The 18,930-nt window shown below is 49.9% G+C and overlaps 1 protein-coding gene across 1 annotated transcript in view; it reads right to left on the bottom strand.

The window, feature by feature from the left end:
- The window catches only part of LOC142249964 (flavin-containing monooxygenase 5-like), a 255,743-nt gene that overhangs the window by 144,471 nt on the left and 92,342 nt on the right, over positions 1–18,930 (bottom strand). The window contains exon 4 of the mRNA XM_075322000.1: positions 2,089–2,231. Coding sequence (XP_075178115.1) covers positions 2,089–2,231 — 143 coding nt within the window. The remainder of the gene's footprint in view (positions 1–2,088; positions 2,232–18,930) is intronic.

Here is an 18,930-nt window from a genome sequence, read left to right as displayed (position 1 = left end):
TGACCTAACTAACTAGAAACTAAATGGCTAAACTCAATGGAAAACAAGAACCTCCTGTGGTGCGACAGTAATGGCCTTAATTACAGAACAAAAGACGGTGACTATAGGATGTTAGCTAAAATCCTTCAGGTCATTCGACCCGTCTCTGGGATCCAAAGGTAGAAATGTTAAATGACCCCTCTCCGGGACTTCTAGTGTTAATAGCCTTTATCCATATACGGGAGGTTGTTATCGTAGTGTCGTGTTCTAATCAAGCACCTGATTGTTTGGATATATTTTGGGAGCGCTGTATAGTATTTTGTATTTGATAATTGTATTTTTACATCTGTGTATCCCCTCTGCAATCAGTGCATGTTAGTCTAATATTTATTGGACTATATAGAGAATAATATAGTATAATTATGGTAAATTTGATATAGTTTGAATGCATCCGGGTATTTATGTACTTTTTTATGGTGTTTTAACCCCTCACTTGATCAATAAAATAAAATATATTTGCACCTATTGGACTGTTTGATCGTGTGTTCCGCTTGTTTTTCTTAGTCATATACGGTATATGCAAGATTGAGATCACATTGGCCGTGGGAGACAGGAGTTGGAGGGCCTTTTAAGTGGGGGGAGGACATGCCATAATATAAAACTTAGGACTTCTTGAAAGCTACATTGATTCAAAGGAAATTTATATCAGCTGGAAATTTATATCAGCTAGCAGTTACACCGACATGGCACTGATGATTTTTCATAGGGCCTACGTCACCCCCTATATTAAATAAAAAATTAACACAGCAACAAACTATGTATGCTCTAAATGTGGCATGGAGAAGACAGATTTATTTCATCACCTCTGGGAGTGCGCGAGGATTCGGAGGGTTTGGAGGAGCGTCCATTCAGTCTTACAAACCACATATGATATTAAATTCCCATTGACACCACAATGGACTAACTTTATCATTCTTGAGGAGGATAATCTAAAGATACCAAGACATACTACAGCAGCTCTTATTATATGGGCCTCGGCCACTAGGAAAAGTATACTACATAAGTGGCTTAGCCCAGAACCCTCAACGCATTCAAACAAAGGTTATGTTCATATTTAAAATGGACTGGCTGAATGCTCTCTCAGACAAAGAAAAGTTGACAAAGATATTCTTTGAAATATGGTCCCCAGATTCATACCCACATTACCAGATGTCATTAGAGCCAAGCTTAGATCCCAGTTTGAACACACATCGTGGTACCTATTAGAAAATATAAGTGGACACAACCCAATTCCATAACAATAGTCGCTATAAGTTAGAGGGCGCACGCAGAGAGGGAGGGGGGCACGACTGTTTGGGCTTATGTTGATATAATAATGTCTCAACCTTTGTTATTGTTATCTCAGACATATATATTGTATTTTGAAACTTAATAAAAATTAAAAAAAAAAAAAATTAAATTAATTAATTAATTAATTAATTAAAAAAAAAAATGCACTTCCTCTTAGTTTGATACACATACAAGATAAGCTCAGGGCTGGGGGCTTCAGCCTGTAGCCATGGGATTTATCTTTGCTGGATATACAAGAGAACCCTATGCCAATTGTTTATTTATTTTTATACAACAATACTGACCTGCAGACCGTTGCACTGCTTTCCTTGCCCACTGGCCATCCTGGCACCTGTGATTGGTTGCAGTTAGCTGCCACGCTGCCACTCAGGGTGGGGGCATGTCTCACTGCAACCAATCACAGACACTGGTGGGTGGGGAAAGCAGTGCATATGGATAAGCAGTAATTAGCGGCCCAGGAAGTGAATGCGAGATCTGGGAGCAGCGTACAGCCGTGCAGAAGCCTCGGTAAGTACAGTACGGCTGCTACTATCCCCCTATCCCTTCTACCACAAATTTTATTTGCCGGATTCTTTTCCCCATAGACTTACATGGGGACCAGAATCCGGCCCGAAACCGGATTTTAAAAACCGGATCACCAGCATCAGCCGATCCCTGTTATCTGCGAGTCCGCTCATCATTAATTATGACCTATCCTAATGATAGGTTAATATAAAAGTCCTGGACAGTCAATATTATTCACACCTACAGATCTATTACCTGTTTCGCAACAGAGCTCAATTCCACTGCCAAGTCACCACCAGAATTTCCAACTCCGATTACAATAATCCTCTTATTTGCAAATGGCATTGGATATTTATAATCCCGACTGTGTAAATATTGTCCTTTAAATTTGTTAATGCCTACAGAAATGTAGAAAATAAATTAAAGTTTGTTAAAATCTACAATACTTTTTGAACAGGCATGTACATTTATATGTTGTTAAATGGACTTTATTTTTTTCATCTCAGTCCTTTGAATAATCTCACATTGGTAAACTTGTAGATTCAGAATAATAGAGATGATATCACTAGAAGAAGCCTGTGTAAGGGGTACTTTGCACGCTGCGACATCACTAGCCGATGATAGCGATGCCGAGCGCGATAGTACCCGCCCCCCGTCTCACATGCGATATCTTGTGATAGCTGCCGTTGCAAACATTATCGCTACGGCAGCTTCACACGCACTTACCTGCCCTGCGACGTCGCTCTGGCCGGCGACCCACCTCCTTCCTAAGGGGGCGGGTCGTGCGGCGTCACAGCAACATCACACGGCAGGCGGCCAATAGAAGAGGAGGGGTGGAGATGAGCGGGATGTAAACATCCCGCCCACCTCCTTCCTTCCGCATAGCCAGTAGAGGCAGGTAAGGAGATGTTCCTCACTTCTGCGGCTTCATACACAGCGATGTGTGCTGCCGCAGGAACGAGGAACAACATCAAATCTCCTATTGGTGCGACATTATGAAAATGACCAACGCTACACAGATCGCCGATTTTCGACGCTTTTGCGATCGTTTATCGGCGCATCTAGGCTTTACACTTTGCGACATCGTTACTGGCGCCGGATGTGCGTCACTTTCGATTTGACCCCGACGATATCGCAGTAGCGATATCGCAATGTGCAAAGTACCCCTAAGTGTTAAAGATGTACTGGATTTTTCCTTATATTTGTAAGAGTATTTTCATAAAGTATTTTGACATGGATTTTGGAGTGGTAGACTTTGGACAGGACATATTGCTGGACAATATGTTCAGCCCTTACTGCAATAACAACAGTCTGCATTGTGCTCTGCAAACTGTCTGCACAGCTAAGATTTTTCAGTCCCAACTCAAAAGTATCCCAAGGAACAAGTAAACTCTGTCCCCAACCATGACCCTCCACAAGCCTTGTTGAGCAATTAATGAGCTACTCTTCCAGATGTATGTGTATGCCCTACTTTGCATGTCTAGCACAAGTCTTTCCATCTCCATGCTCACAGTCCAATGAGCATCTACTTCACTTTTTGCCAGACTTTCATAAAGCTAATGTGGCATCCTGGACTAGCCAGGTCGTCACAGATAACACACAAACACCCCACCCCCATTAGACAGTGACATTAGCCAAACACAAAACCCTTGTTGCCTCCCTCCAGGGTTTGATGTCCACACCAGGTGGGGCGGAGCCAAGTGGTTGGCCCCACCCACCGAGGAGTTCACAGGCCTGGAGGCGGGAAAAGTGTCAGATTAGTTCAGGAGATTGAGGTGTGAGGAGCAAACACTTAGGTGCCTGGGTTTGTGGCCCAGGCACTGACAGCAAGGTTGGCAGACGGTGGTGGCTGTCTGCAGGAGTGGTGAAGCAACGCAGAACCGTAGGACCAGGGTCGGGCATTGGCCCGCTGGTACCGACCGGGGAGCGAAGTGAAGCCAGCACACACAGGCAGGGCCATCGGACCCCGACCAGGCTTGGAGCCACCGACAATAGTCAAATCCGAATGTGACCGGAACACCAGGGGTTTCCTAACAGCCAAAGACCCGATAGAAGGCAACCACCCACACCGTGAGGGTATACAGCTACCACCTAAGGCTAGAGACCCAAGGGTCAGCGCCTCCGGGCAAACGGGTTCCTCCGGCATCCATACACCGGGTAGCGGACTACCGTTGGGAATCCATCGTAGTCAAACAAGTACATCAAGGTGCAGGGAAAGACAGCCGCCATCACCTGTCCGGGGAGAGACACTGCAGCCGGCTGCGGGACACATCCATCCAGCCGTTTGGTTTACCGAGGACTTTGTGCATCTCTTACTGAGTGAGTACACCCGTGCCATCCGGCACGTCGCCGCGCTGTCCCTGCAACCCTGCACCTCACCAACCCTGCCTCCCCGTCACATCACCGGGCCCCGGGACCACCGACCCCTACCCACGGAGGGGGAAAACAACATCCCAGCTGCTCCCTACCATCGCTCCCGGGGTCCTCGACAACAGCAGCGTTGGGGCCCATCTTCACCACGACACGTGGGTGGCGTCACGGACTAAATCCCCCAAACCAACCACCCTTTTCACTCACGGGCGAGGAGCACTGCTCGAGTCCCCGGATCCGTCCCACCGCTCAAGCCACCGAACAGCAGCAGCCGCAGCAGCGCCGGACCCGAGCGTTAGCGAGCGTGCAGCCGCGGCGGCGTCCTCCCCGCCCGAAACACTAACTACTTGGTCTGCCTACTAGTTTTAAAAGATACAGAGTTATTTAGACAATTGTATGCAGGATATGACACTCAATGGCAATATGTAGTATGACTTCAACAAGTAGTAAAACTAATAATCACATGACATTCTGGCTTTGTAGTTTAAAAAGAACCAGTAAGCACGATTCTGTAATCTAAGGATATCGGCTGTGTGAAGGAAATATATAACTGTAGGGAATATGTATGACAGCAGCAGGCAAGTAACAGTGGTTTAAACTGCTTAACGACTGCAGGCCATAACATTACATCCTAAGCCATATAGTTGTAATCACCTGCGGCTGCTGCGGGCAGCCGGCAGTGATCCGCACACATTTCAGCTAACTTGAACAGCTGATGTGTGCTTCGAAGGCACGGGTGGATCCGCGTTCCACCTGCGCTGTTAACCCTTTAAATTGCACTGTCAAAATGTGACAGCACAATTTAAATTCCTGTCGCGGTAAATCTTCACTGACCCGGCTCTATCGGCGGCACCATGATGTGATCACTGTGAGCCGATAGTTGCCATGGTAGCACAGGGTCATGTGATGACTCCTGTAGCTCACATGACTCACTTCCTGTTTCACCCAGCCGAGTGCTACCTGAAACAAAAGGTGAGTATTTCTGGTGATCACAGCTGTGTAGCTGTGATCAAGAGAAATGAATGAGCGATCAGACTGCTGATCCTTATAGTCCCCTAGGGAAACTAGTAAAATAAAAAAAAATAAAAGAAAAATTTATTAAAATTACAGGGTTAAGAAAAAAAAAAAAATATACACACATTTGGTATCGCTGTGTTCAGAAATGCCCAATGTATCAAAATAGAAAGTACCCGAAAAATGAGAATGCTACAGGTCGTGGAAAATGGCGCAAAAAGTGTGCCTTTTTTTGGACAAACTTATTTTTTAGATAAAAGTAAATCTATACATGATTGATGTCTACAAACTCACACCAACCTGTAGCATCACAATGACACATCAGTTTTACCATATAGTGAACACGGTGAATAAAATATCCCAAAACCAATCATGCAATCGCACTTTTTTTTTGCAATTTTTCCGCACTTGGAATTTTTTTGCCATTTTCCAGTACACTATATGATAAATCTTATTTAATTTAAAAGAACAACTCATCCTGCAAAAAACAAGCCCTCATATGGCAAGATTGATGAAAAAATAAAAAAGTTATGGCTCTCGGAAGAAAGGGAGCAATAAAAAAAAAATGGAAAATCGGCTGGGGGTAATGGGGGGTCTGTCATCTCTACACAAAGCAAAACCCGAGAAAGGAAAACTGGGTATCAATCCCGCACTGCAATGATCAAGGAAACATCCAGGAGTTGGAGAGATCCCTCTCCTTCTTCAGGAGTATCACATATAAGAGGTGGTGTACAAAGCAGAGTGTATATAGAAATGAGATACCTAAAAAACACCGTCCCTTTCCAATTTGAAAAATGGCGCGCTTGGAGGGAAATCAGTAACAGAAAAGAAATCATAGATTTTTACAGAGTATTATAGCCAGGGCTGCCACTAGGAATTTCAGGGCCCCATACTGGCAAACGTTCGGGGCCCCCTTGAGGCTCCACCCCAGCTCTGCCTCCGCCCCAGCTCCGCCTCCACCCCAGCTCGGCCTCCACCCCGCGAATCTTCCATAGTCCCACCGCCACTATTGGAAAACTTAACTTCTGCACTACAACCTCACCAATCACACATTAACCCTTCACATTAAACACCGTATCACACACGTAGCCATCAGATTTTGTTTTGGCCCAAAAATTTTTTTAAGCCTGCCATCACGACAAGGTAGACTCTTTTGGCAGGGTCCTACTTTACTCTAACTTTTTTTTTTTTCATTTTAAATCTAATTTCTTTGGTATATATCTATTTTTGGTAAATCTATTTTTTTTCTTTAAGGGAATGTGTTACATACAGTTTTTAAAGTAATTGAAACCAAATTGTGGTAATGCAGACTTGTGGATTTAGACCTAACAACCTCTTCAAAGGGAGTCTGTCACCAGGTTTTTAACACCTAATCTGAGCGCAGCATGACATAGGGGAAGAGATCCTGATTCCAGCAATTGTCACTTATTGGGCTGCTTAGTATAGTTTTGATAACATCACTGGTTAATCAGCAGGAGATTATTATTACAGGGATACTCGTCATGCTGCAGGCATGAGCTATGCATAATTGCTAGATCTGCAGCAGAGAAAACATTGATTTTATCACAATGAAAGCAAACAGTAAGTGACACCCCTGGAATCAGGATATCTGTTTCTACTTTATGCTGCTCTCAGATGGGGGAGCAAAAACCTGCTGACAGATTCCCTTTAAGGCTTTTTCAGCAGATAGATAGATAGAATCATAGATAGATAGATGGATATGTGGCGCCACTGAGGCTTCAGTCACCACAGGGTACTGCCCCTCACTTAAGGTGCAGTACTCATCCTGGATCCAGAGGAGGTCGGTACCAGTTCCACAACACAAACTCATATACACAACCAGGTAGCCCTCCCCATTTGGGACCAGGCTAGGGTCGGGTCTTAAGGTAGTCACCAAACATGGGGGGCGGCCACCCACCAGTGACAGGGAACCGGGGGAGGAGCAGCCACCAGGGGGAGTTAGGAGCTTACACAACAGTTAGTGTTCTCCAGCACGAGAGAACAGGAGCGGAACCGGTGTGGTTCAGGGTGCAGAGCATTAGGGTGGAACAGACTTCACGTTGTATCACCAGAATCTGCAGGATAGGGGGATTGCATGTCCCTCTGACCACCATGAGATCCCGGAGCACAGTGCCACATAGGGTCCCGAGTCATGATTACAGTCAAGCCCCACAGCGGCCCCGCGTCACCTACACACGGGACAGGAGCTAACACTACACAAGCAGCATCAGGCCACGGGGATCCATCTTTAAAGGTGCAAGAAGGAAGGGGCCATCGACCACCGTACCGGTTCTAACCTCCAACGGATCTGGGATCGGCTGGGGCCCATCACAGCTGATACCACAGCAGCTGATTCAGCCTTTTGATTGCCGTCACCCCGCGCTTCGGCGCCAACGGCCACTACTCCCCTCATCATCCTCCCTGGGTCCCCGCTCCACCTGTGAGGAGCAGAACCATACTTGCTGCAACACCATCCGCCCCGGTGGACAGCGCAGCTGCGGCGGCTAATCCTTGGCCACATACCACAGGTGGCGTCACAAGACTATCATCCTCATCATTCCTCCACCATCATCCAAATCCCCTTTTATTGTACACCTCGGGGCCACGAAACCGGGCAGAGCCACGTGTGACATCCCCCTGACCCGACATCACCAACCCGGCAACGAGTAACATTTAACCCCTGCCCCGTGGGTGCTACATATAGATGAGAGACGGGTAGCCAGAGATCCGGGTAGCCAGAGGGACGGATGGACAGTGGGACGGATAGCCAGAGGGACGAATGGACAGAGGAACAGATGCACAGAGGAACGGATGGACAGAGGGACGGATGGACAGAGGGACGGATAGCCAGAGAGACGGATAGATGGTGGGGGGGAGATCACAACAGGTGGGGGGATCACAGAAGATGGGGGGATCACAGCAGGTGGGGGATCACAGCAGGTGGGGGATCACAGCAGGTGGGGGGGTCACAGCAGGTGGGGGTCACAGCAGGTGGGGGGTCACAGCAGGTGGGGGGGTCACAGCTGGTGGGCGTGGGGTCACAGCAGGTGGAGGGTCACAGCAGGTGGGGAGATCACAGCAGATGGAGGAAGGAGAGAGGTGGGAGAGGTGGCAGCAGATGAGGGAGGGGAGCAGCGGCTGATGGGGCAGAGCGGTGGCAGATGGAGGGGAGGCAGCAGATGGGTTCATTGACGGTGGATTGGGGGCAGTGACTGCTCCAGCCGGCGGCTGATGGGTGGTGGCTGGGGCAATGGCGGTGGCTGAAAGGAGACAGTGTCTTTAAACTTACCGATCACTCCCCTCACCTTCCACAGACGCCGGAGTGAAGCTGAGGGGGGCGGTCACCATCCCCAGATCCACAGTGATTGGAGAAATCGGTCACAAGGCCGGTCTTTCCAATCAGAGCTGGGGGCGGGTGAAACTGAGGTCACCCAGCTCCAACCAATGATCGGTGCTATAGCTGCACTGAACATGGCTGGATTTTAAATGTTTCAGCCATTTTCAATAGTTAAAACATTACAGTGGCTGTGATTGACTGAGCGGCGTTCGTCAGCCAATCGCAGCCTCCTTAGGTCCGGGGAGGAGACACCACCCCTCTTCCCCGAATCTAAGATATTTGCAGCAATCGCAGCCACTCGCGATCTCGCCATGACGTACTGGGTACGTCATGGGTCCTTAAGTACCAGGGAGCTATGACGTACCCAGTACGTCATAGGTCGCTTAAGGGTTAACAGGTTTTCAGGCTCTAGGGGGCGCACTTCCGCTAGGGGCCCCTGTGCGACTGCAGGTGCTGTCAGTGCAACATCCCCGCCTCCTGCCCATGGGGCCCGGTGAGCAGAGGAATGAAAGGGGAGGAGCCCGGGCTGTCAGCCGGGCCCCCCCCTCCTGCCTGCTGCCCGCTCACCGGGCCCGGTACAGGAGTATCAGTAGTAATGCCCTGATGGCGGCCCTGATTATAGCATAAATAAACATAGAAAGACAAAAGTCCAGATAAGACTCACCACAAATGGAAATCAGGTCCTTTTCCACATATGAAGTGTAGTCCTCATATACAATGCAGCCCCATGCAGTAAAATGCAGAAAAAGGTGTTCCCAAAGGAAAATTAAATTATGAGGATACTACCAAATAAATTATTAATTTTTATTCAGACGTGGAGGCAGAGGGAAAAGCTTGGGAACGAGATTATGGGCGGGTACTTGGATGACACTGGTGATGACATTCCAGCGCCGCCCATAATCTCGCGCCTGCGCAATAACCTCACCAGCGCTCGCAATTTTCACAATGCTCAGTCCCGCAATAGTGCCACTGGGCATGTGCAAAAACTCAGGTACACTGCGTTACATGAGGGCGGCGGCCTCATGTATGTAAATGAACAATGGGGGACGGCGAACAGCGGCAGAAGGGGGAATAACGGACGAAAAACAGCCCGCCTCAGTGGCCAGAAAACATCATTAGCATACCAAAAGGTAAGATTTTATAAAGTGTTTATTTAGGTCTGAAAGGGGGGACAGTAGCAAGATGAACCTTTCTAGAATGCAGCCCAGGAGCTGCAGAAGGGGATTCTTTTAGTTTAATTGTGAAAATTCTGGTGACAGGTTTCCTTTAAGAGACAGGATGTGTTATGTAAAACTAAAGGCTGCTTTAGGCCCGTTTCACACGTCAGTGAAAAACACTGACGTTTTTCACTGGCGTGTAAAACACGCACATGTCCCTGCGTGTGCCGTGAATTACGGCACACGTGGGTTGTCTAAGTGCAATCCGGGCTCCGTTCTCCGTGGCCCGTGATTGCACTTAGAAATCAACTCACCTGCGCCCGCTCTCCATGGTGCTGTTCGCTCCCGCGGTGCAGCATCCGGCCGGCGCTGACCCCCACAGCAGCTGCTTCCGGGTCGGCTGTGTCGCGCATAATGAATATGCGCGACAGTAATGAGCCGGCTCAGAAGCAGCCGGCAGAACGGGCTGCAGAGAGTGTCGCTGGAGCCGGGTGAGTAAAAATGATTTTTATTTTAAAAGCACGTTTTTTTCTGGCACGTGTTTCACGGACCACACCACTGCATAGTCCGTGGAACATCAGTGATGCCAGAAAAAAATGGACATGTCTCCGTGCGGCAATCACGCACACGCGGGTACGCCGCACGGAGACACGTGCAGTGAAAAATCACTGACGTGTGAGCAGACCCATTCATTATAATGGGTCTGCGTATGTCAGTGATTCTGGTACGTTTAAAAAAAAGCACAAACGTACCAGAATCACTGACGTGTGAAAGGGGCCTTACACGTTGCAATTTCTCGGGCGACCGCATTTGCGATTGCACCCGCTGCCATCGTTTGTGCGGCACGGGCAATTTGTTGCCAGTGTCGCACAAACTAGTAAACCCCCGTCACACATACTTACCTTCCAAACGACCTCGCTGTTGGCGGCGAACATCCTCTTCCTGAAGGGGGAGGGACGTTCGACGTCACAGCGACGTCACACAGCGGCCGCCCAATAGAAGTGGAGGGGTGTTGATGAGCGGGACTTAACATCACGCCCACCTGCTTCCTTCCGCATTGCCGGCGGGATGCAGGTGAACTGTGTTCATCGTTCCCGGGGTGTCACACGGAGCGATGTGTGCTGCCTCGGGAACAATGAACAACCGGACGTTCGATTTTTAGAAAATGAGCGACGTGTCAACCATGAACGAGAAGGTGAGTATTTCTGCTCGTTCACCGCTGTCACACGCTACAATATCACTAACGATGCCAGATGTGCGTCACTTACGACGTAACCCCGCCGACATCTCGTTAGATATATCGTAGCGTGTAAAGCCCGCTTAAGCTTGGTCCTGGAAAATTATTAACTCCTTCCTGTTGGCTCCTTCTGAGTGTGTGAACTTACTATGGTGACCCCTTCCTGCCAGGGAAGGATATTATTCAATACCCTGTAACGACCAAGCTACTGGGGCATTACAGTAGTAAAATCCCTGTAGTACATAATGTTGGTATAATGTGTAATATGTATGTCTATGTAAAATGTCCTGTATTTTTATTATGAAAACTGTGTTACGGTAATGTGAGTAATGTACTAATACTATCATATTTAGTATGAGGTTTTAGACTAAGGTGGGTTTTGCACGCTGCGACATCGGTAACAATGTGTTACCGACGCTGCAGCGATAGTCCCAGCCTCCGTCGCAGGTGCGATATCTTGTGATTGCTGCCGTAGCAAACATTATCGCTACGACAGCTTCACATGCACTCACCTGCCCTGCGAAGTCGCTCTGGCCAGCTAACCGCCTCCTTCGTAAGGGGGCGGGTCATGCGGCGTCACAACAACGTCACCCGGCAGGCGGCCAATAGAAGCGGAGGGGCAGAGATGAGCGGGACATAAACATCCCGCCCACCTCCTTCCTTCCGCAGAGCTGGCGTGTGACGCAGTGACGCAGGTAGGAGATGTTCCTCAATCCTGCGGCTTCACACACAGCGATGTGTGCTGTTAATCATTGTGCTGTTTTGCGCTCGTTAATCGTATCAAAAAGGATTTACACACTACGATATCGACTGCGACGCCGGATGTGCGTCACTTTCGATTTGACCCCACCGATATCACACCTGCGATGTCGTAGTTTGCAAAGCTCACCTAAGACATGGGTTTTAGGATAGTTTGGGATAGTGGTAGCAGAGTGCAGTATGTTAGGTATGATGCAGTGTGAAGATAAAGGCTTAGGATGTTTTTTTCCTATATAAGTCATGTTGCCATCTAGTGACCGGTTATTGTATTATGGGTAGGTTATAAGCTAAGTAAATAGTTAAGATATGGGCCTAGCCCACAGGGAGGAACCAAATGCTACAGTGAGTGGCCATCTTGACAAGAGAGGGAGATAGGGTTTTGACTAAAGAAGAGAGCGGAGTGTTTGTTTCGGTGAGAAGCCTTCCTTTATTGCCTCAACATCTGGAACCAATGGCTCATGACCGATGGCTCATGACCAATGGCTATGCAGAGCATAAGAATTACCACCAGTGAAGGGAATAAAAGTGGAGCCTGTGTGTTGCCCAGGGCTATGGGGTACTCGGTCCTGGGCGGTGTATTGCTGGGGGAATGTTGTTGCGGGCAGGGGGAACAGACCACGGCAGGGGAGGCTACCCGAGGCGCTCGAATCCAGGATCATGGCTGTGGCTCGAGTGGCAGCCGGATCAGGGGCTCATGCAGCAGCCCGCCACCCACAACTGTATAAAGGGGGGTTATTTACAGGGGGGAGAGTTTGCCAGTGATGCCACCCGTGGGTTGCGGTGATTTGTTGGTAACACTACTGCTGCCTTTGTATGGGACGCCCGAGGCTGATGGAGTGGGGCAGCAGGATGGTATCCCCTCCACGGGTAGGGGAGGTGTAGTCCCGGGGTCCAAGTGTAGGTGGAGTGCAGTGCAGGGGCACAGTCTGCAGGCTGGACCGTATGACACCAGTGTAATCACGGTTTAGAAATAAGTCACACAAAATCCAAGTAGTAAACCAAGTGCCGTTAGCCTCCGGAGGGGTGTGCTCAGGTCCCGCACACCGGTAGACAGGACAGGGGCCCTTCCTCCTGCACTTCTGTGTTGTTGTCTTGTGTGTTGACTAGTCCGCATGAAACGGGAAAAGTCCGCTCCCGGTGTCTTTGCTGTGGGAGCTGTGGCCCGCAAGATCTAACCCTTGGGATTTTTTGCAGGCACTTGCAGATGCCCTATCCCCCGCGTTGGGCTTCCGTCTCGCTCCATCTGGGCTTACTGGTGGGACAAGAAGCGGAATCTTGTCCCCTGCTGGTTAATCGGTAAGGTGCTTGCAGCTGTCCTCGCCCTGGGTGCCAGGCACCCCGACTGTGCATGCCTTCGGACCGGATTCTCGCTGTCGGCACCGGCGGGCTACAACCCTGCCCCGGTCCACTTAAGGTCTCCCGCGACCGGATCTCCGTAGCCTGTGGCCCTGCTCTGCCGTCTGCCACCTAGTCAGCTCAGGTAGTCCGGTAGTCCGGGAGCTACAACCCCAGACTACCCCTTCACTCCTCTCACTTCCACGGTCTACTGAGTTTTCTCTGTGTTCCCTCCCCTGATACCTCAGGACCCCTTAGGTGGGTGTCACCATCTGCCTGGTCCCACCCACTGGTGTGTCCCTATTGTCCTGGGGGGGGTGACTAGGCTTTGTGGCTGGTGTTTGTACCTGTGTGTGGGGTTGTGTTGGAAGGAAAAGGAGGAGAGAGTCCTGCATCTGTAGATGGATACAGTCTTCTGTGACAACCTGGTTTTGCCAGGGCATCAGAATGTCACTTGGTAGCCGTTGCCTGGTTCCTTGTACTGGGGACGCTTTTTTAAAAAGGGTATATTTACAGGGGAGATTAAATGAAAGTTTATACGTGACACCACTTGTGGTTTGTGGCTATGTGGATGGAGCCACTGCTGCACAGTTCTCACTACTGGGGCTGGTGTTGGTGGCAGCCTGGATGTTAGGTCCTCCGCAAGCAGGGCCAGGTCCCAGAGGATAGGTGATGTAGATGGGTGCAGATAGAAGGTAGGCCACACAAGGGGCTGCAGTGTAATTGATTCCTTTACTCACAGTCAGATGGAAACTGGTCAGCCGAGAAAGGCTGGTCTGGACCACTGGCCCCTTATCTGCAGTGCCGATTTAGTGACCTGGTGGCTTCTTTCCCCAGAACCTGTCTTTGGTTGGTGAGTCCCCGAGGCTTGGAGCATCTGGGGGTCTCCTCCTGGTAGTCTATCAACGGTAGTCCGTATGACGGTAGTGTGAACCTAATGGGGTCGGAGTCTCTGGTCCTTGTTCCCCAGTTCTCCCGTTTCTACTGAGAACTGAACTTCAAGGTCAGTGAGGTCCTTGATGGTCCCCTCACTGTGCAGACTTTATCAGGTCTGCCTGGAGCGTTTGCCTGAGCTAGAATTCTGTACCCCGTCGGTGCTATGGTTCCAGGAGCACTCCACCGTACTCCACCGGCAAAAAAAATGCATGGGCCCTCAGGTCACAGTCACACTCCTGTCAGTGCTTTACTCGCTCTCCGTCCGTGATTCACCGACGACTCCCAACTCGACTCTCTGACTGTCCACTGTCTGCCCCTCCCACCTAGTCATCTAGTGGACTGGATCGGCTCCCCCTCTAAGTGGCCACCCATTAGGTCCAACCCTAGTCTGGCACCTGTCTATGGGGAATTTGAGGGTAAAACAGGGATTATCTGGAATGTTTTTGTTGTTACCGACACTGGTCTCTTGGGTCCCTGGGGGCAGGCCCTGCATCCTGATGGGGATGCAGTACCTTGTTGCTCCCTGATGGCTTCAGGGGCGCTACACCTACTTGTGAGAAGAGAGAATGAACCCATATAGATCCACAGGCCAAATTCAGGAGGACTGGAATAATATGAATTTAGGTTCATTTTCTCCCAGCAGCTATTCAGTAAAAGGACCAGGCAGCATTTAATCACCATTCAATGACTGGTTATCCCTATATTTGATGGTACATAGAGTTTTTTGTTCATGACAGGAGGTCTTAAAATAAAACTAAGCATGATCTCGCTCCTTACGGCTTCTCCCAAATTCTGTCTTACATATATGACAGATGTCAGGAAGGTCTTAAAATACACAAGCCATACAGTCACACACAAACACTAAAAAAATTTAATTAATACCCTAATAAAATAGCACAGTGACGTCATGCTATATCTCTGCCAGTCTCCAGCACAAAGGTGCAGTATGACAGGCTGAGCTGGGGCATACCCTACAAATCCGGGGCTGAGCATGTACAGAAAGCCATGGAACCCATAGGGTGGCGGGGCGACATGACTAGAGGGAAGGGAAGGAGTGATGGAGTTAATAGGGACAGGTATTGGAGGATTTGTAGGAGGCAGAAGGATGGGATTGGTGGGAAGGAGGACTCCTGGGAGGAAGAGGGGGAGTATACGAGGATTGATAAGAGAATGGAGGTTTGTCTTACCTTCTCTTGGACTTCCGGACGAAGACTGATCGACATGGCAGACCTGCGTTCCCCTCGCCCCCTTCCAGTCATGGGTGGCAGTCCTGGCCTCCATGCAGGTATTCTCCTGGAGGGGGGCGAGAAGGTGAAGCGAGAGGCCCCCTAGGGACCATCAGCGGCAGAGTGGTCATTCGCACCAGCAGTGGGCTGCTCCAGCCGCCGAAAGGAATGTCCTCCGTGTCCGAGGCGGCCGAGAAGGGGGCATGACCAGCACGGGGCCTACTTCCGGAATGGATCCGGGCTGGATTTCAGACCCCAGGGTCTGTTTCTGGCCAGGAGCGCGCCTAGCGCGAGGCGGAGGCCAGCGTTACCCCCCGCAGTTGGTGGGGAGCTGGAGTGCTGCAGTCAGCAGAGACACCCGTGCTAGTGCAGGAGCACGAGTGTCGGGGGAGGTGCAGGCTCAGGAGGTGAGCAGGAGGTCGCCTGTGATGCCTGACAGGTGGTTCCGGTCTGCAGTGTAGTGCCCGGCAGCAGCGGTCTCCCCTTGGATAGGGAGGGCTCAGCATGAGGAGGCTTCTGGTGGCCCCGTGGGGCAGGGAATGCGGTGGCTCAGGGACAGAGCGAGACCCGGCGGGACATGACAGACGGGACCCCTTGCAATCGGCAGGGGGGGTGGACGTGCCAGAAGAGAGGGAGGTCTGTGGCGACAGCCCGCGGGGCAGGACGGCTCAGCGGGGTTTTGCATCCTGGGAAGCGGCGAGCCTTGGGAGGCTGTGACGAGGAGTGTGCTTTGGCTGTGGCTTCTCCATCCGGTCTGAAGGAAGACAGTCCCAGTGAAGAGAAGGGAGTCCTGATTTCTGGAGAAGAATCGGATGAGCAGATGGTGGAGGACAGCGCGGTTCCTATTCGGAGGTCTACCGAGTTGCGGTTGGGTGAGATATCTCAGGAGTCTGTGTGATTGGCGCCGGCGCAGAGCAATAATGTGGTGGGGGCAGCTGCGTGTACTACAGCGCCAGAGGGGATGGTAGTTTTCAGTCAGTTGTTGTAGTTGGTGCGGAGTTTAGTGGCGTTTAGCACGGGTGTAGGAGAGGCTGCATGGACGGGAGTGGCGACGGAGGGTGAGACGGTGGAGGAGGCAGTGGGTGAGAAGGAGAAGGAAAAAGATGATCAGATGGTGCGTCTTGATGATAGGGCTAAGAGCGACGTGTACGTTTGCTTTGAGGGTCCGTTGAGGCGTATTTTAAAAAGGAAGTGAGGGAAAAGATTTGGAAATGGGAGTATGTGGAAAATTTTTCGTTGCTGCCACTGGAAATTTTAATTTGGATAAAGTGAAGCCAAGTGATTATAAAAAGGAAAAGGAGGAGGAGGAAAAGCGCCGTTATAGGCTTATTCCTCGGACATTTGCAAATTGGCTGCAGGCATTTGCAATTCTCACTAGTGTTATTGGAGAGAAATAACCAGAGCATTGTTCAGAATTGTTTTGGTATATGGATGTGATTGTGGAGGCTTATAGGACTTATGGGGGTTAGCATGGCTGTGGTATGATGAGGCTTTGTGGGCAGGCATGCGGTGGGATCATAAGGACATATCCTTATGAATAAGGTTGATGGCGGCTCCTAGTCAGCCCTTTCGAGGGGGAGCCGGGGGATTGGGTGTTGGGGCCCCGGCGAGTCAGAGGAAGGGGTTTTGTTGGCAATTTAATGAAGGGCAATACAAGTTTGGAGCGGCATGTCAGTTCAAGCATGAGTGTTCAAGCTGTGGAGGGGGACATAGTTTGGCCAAGTGTTTTCAAGAAGGGAAAGGAAAAGCTGGGGACGTGGGCTGGAAAAAGGGACGACGCCAGTGAAAGTAGAGGCAATGGTGCCTTTTCTAAATAGGTACCCGGATGCGGAAGGGGCGTTTCTTTTGCTGTCTGGTTTTTCACCTGGTTTTCGAATCCTGTCGGTTGTTGGTTCTTCTTCTCTGCAAGGGAGCACCCCAGTGTTGTCCATGAAAATTTGGGAAAAGAGGTAGAATTGGGCAGGATGGGCGGTCCGTATAAGGTTCCGCCATGCTCAGGTTTGGTTGTTTCCCCGTTGGGGGTGGTGCCTAAAAAGGAGCCGAATAAATTTAGGCTTATACATTATCTGTCCTACCAAGAGGGTTCATCGGTGAATGACAGCATTCTGCCTGAGTTGTCGGCGGTGTATTATGTCTCGTTTGACACAGCTTTGGATTTGGTGAGGGCAGCTGGCCGGGGAGTGTTGATGGCAAAGGCTGATGTGGAGGCCGCGTTTAGGTTGTTGCCGGTGCACCCGGATAGTCAGCATTTATTGGGTTGTGTGTGGAATGGGGAATATTTTGTTGATCGGTGTCTGCCTATGGGTTGTTCAATTTCTTGTTCGTATTGTGAAGCTTTTAGTTCGTTTGTTGAGTGGGCCGTGCGGGACGTGTCTGGATTGTCGTCTATCATTCATTATTTGGATGATTTCTTCTGTGTCAGGCAGGCGGGCTCAATGATTTGTGCATGTCTGTTGTTTTCATTGCAAAAAGTTGTGGAATATTTTGGTATCCCTTTGGTGCGGGACAAGACAGCGGGTCTGGCGTCGGTGAAGCGGTTTTTAGGGATTGAAATTGATGGCATAGTGATGGAGTGTAGGCTTCCAATGGAAAAGGTTTTGGATTTGAGGGCTGCAGTAGCGGCGGTGAGGTCGGCAAAGTAAGTGCGTCTGAAAGTGGTGCAGTCTTTGCTGGGGAAGTTGAATTTTGCATGCAGAATCATGCTGATGGGCGTGTGTTGCAAGGTTGTTGGCAAGGGCTATGGCAGGCGTGAAGTCACCTGCTCACTTTGTGCGTGTTACGAGGGAGGTTAAGGAGGATCTCTTGGTGTGGGACGTGGTTTTGCAGAAATTCAATGCTCGTGCATTATGGATGAATAAGGTTGTGCCAAAGGTGGCGCTACAGTTGCATACGGATGCAGCTGGTTCGGTGGGTTTTGATGTGTTTTTTAAGGGCCATTGGAGTGCGGGCAGTTGGCCTGAAAAGTGGTGTCAGGGTAGTTTAGTAAGGAATTTGGCATTGTTGGAGATGTTTACGATTGGGGTGGCGTTCGAGCTGTGGGGTCTGGAGTTTTTCTGGGCAAAAGTTTTGTTTTCATTGTGACAATTAAGTGGTGGTACATACGATCAATAGTTTGTCGGCAAAGTCTGGGCCTGTAATCGATTATTTGCGGCACTTGGTACTAAAGTGTTTGCAACTGAATATTCTTGTGGTGGCTAAACCCGTGCCGGGGGTTGAAAACGAGGTGGCTGATGCCTTGTCTCGCTTTCAGTTTCACAGGTTCCGGGCTTTAGTGCCATGGAAGGATGAGGTCGGACCAGTGTGTACAGAGAGCCTGGTGAGGCTGTAATTGCGGGCCTGATTAGAAATTCGGTGGCCATGGTGACTTGGTGCCGTTATGCCAGAGTATGGACTGAGTGGCAAGAGTTGTTGGAAGCAATGTTTGAAGAGGGGCAGGAGGATCATTTTGTGGTGTTACTGGTTTTGGTGGGTAACGATTTTGTGGCTGGTCGCTCACTATTGGCGGTGGCGCATAGGGTGGCAGCAGTGGCTTTCTGGTTGAAAGCGAGGGGCAGCAGCATGTATTCAAGTATTTCTGGGTGTGGCAGGCCTTGAAGGGTTTTCGTAAAGGAGCATGCCACAGGGATAAAAGGCAGCCGATATCTTTTGTTTTGCTACAACGTTTGGTGGGTTGTTTGGGGTCCTTGTCTGTGTCAGAGTACGAGCGGGTTCTGTTTAAGACGGCGT

The sequence above is a fragment of the Anomaloglossus baeobatrachus genome, chromosome 8 (genome assembly GCF_048569485.1).
Source record: "Anomaloglossus baeobatrachus isolate aAnoBae1 chromosome 8, aAnoBae1.hap1, whole genome shotgun sequence".
NCBI classification, from domain to species: domain Eukaryota; kingdom Metazoa; phylum Chordata; class Amphibia; order Anura; family Aromobatidae; genus Anomaloglossus; species Anomaloglossus baeobatrachus.
This window is presented reverse-complemented; position numbering and strand designations above follow the sequence as displayed.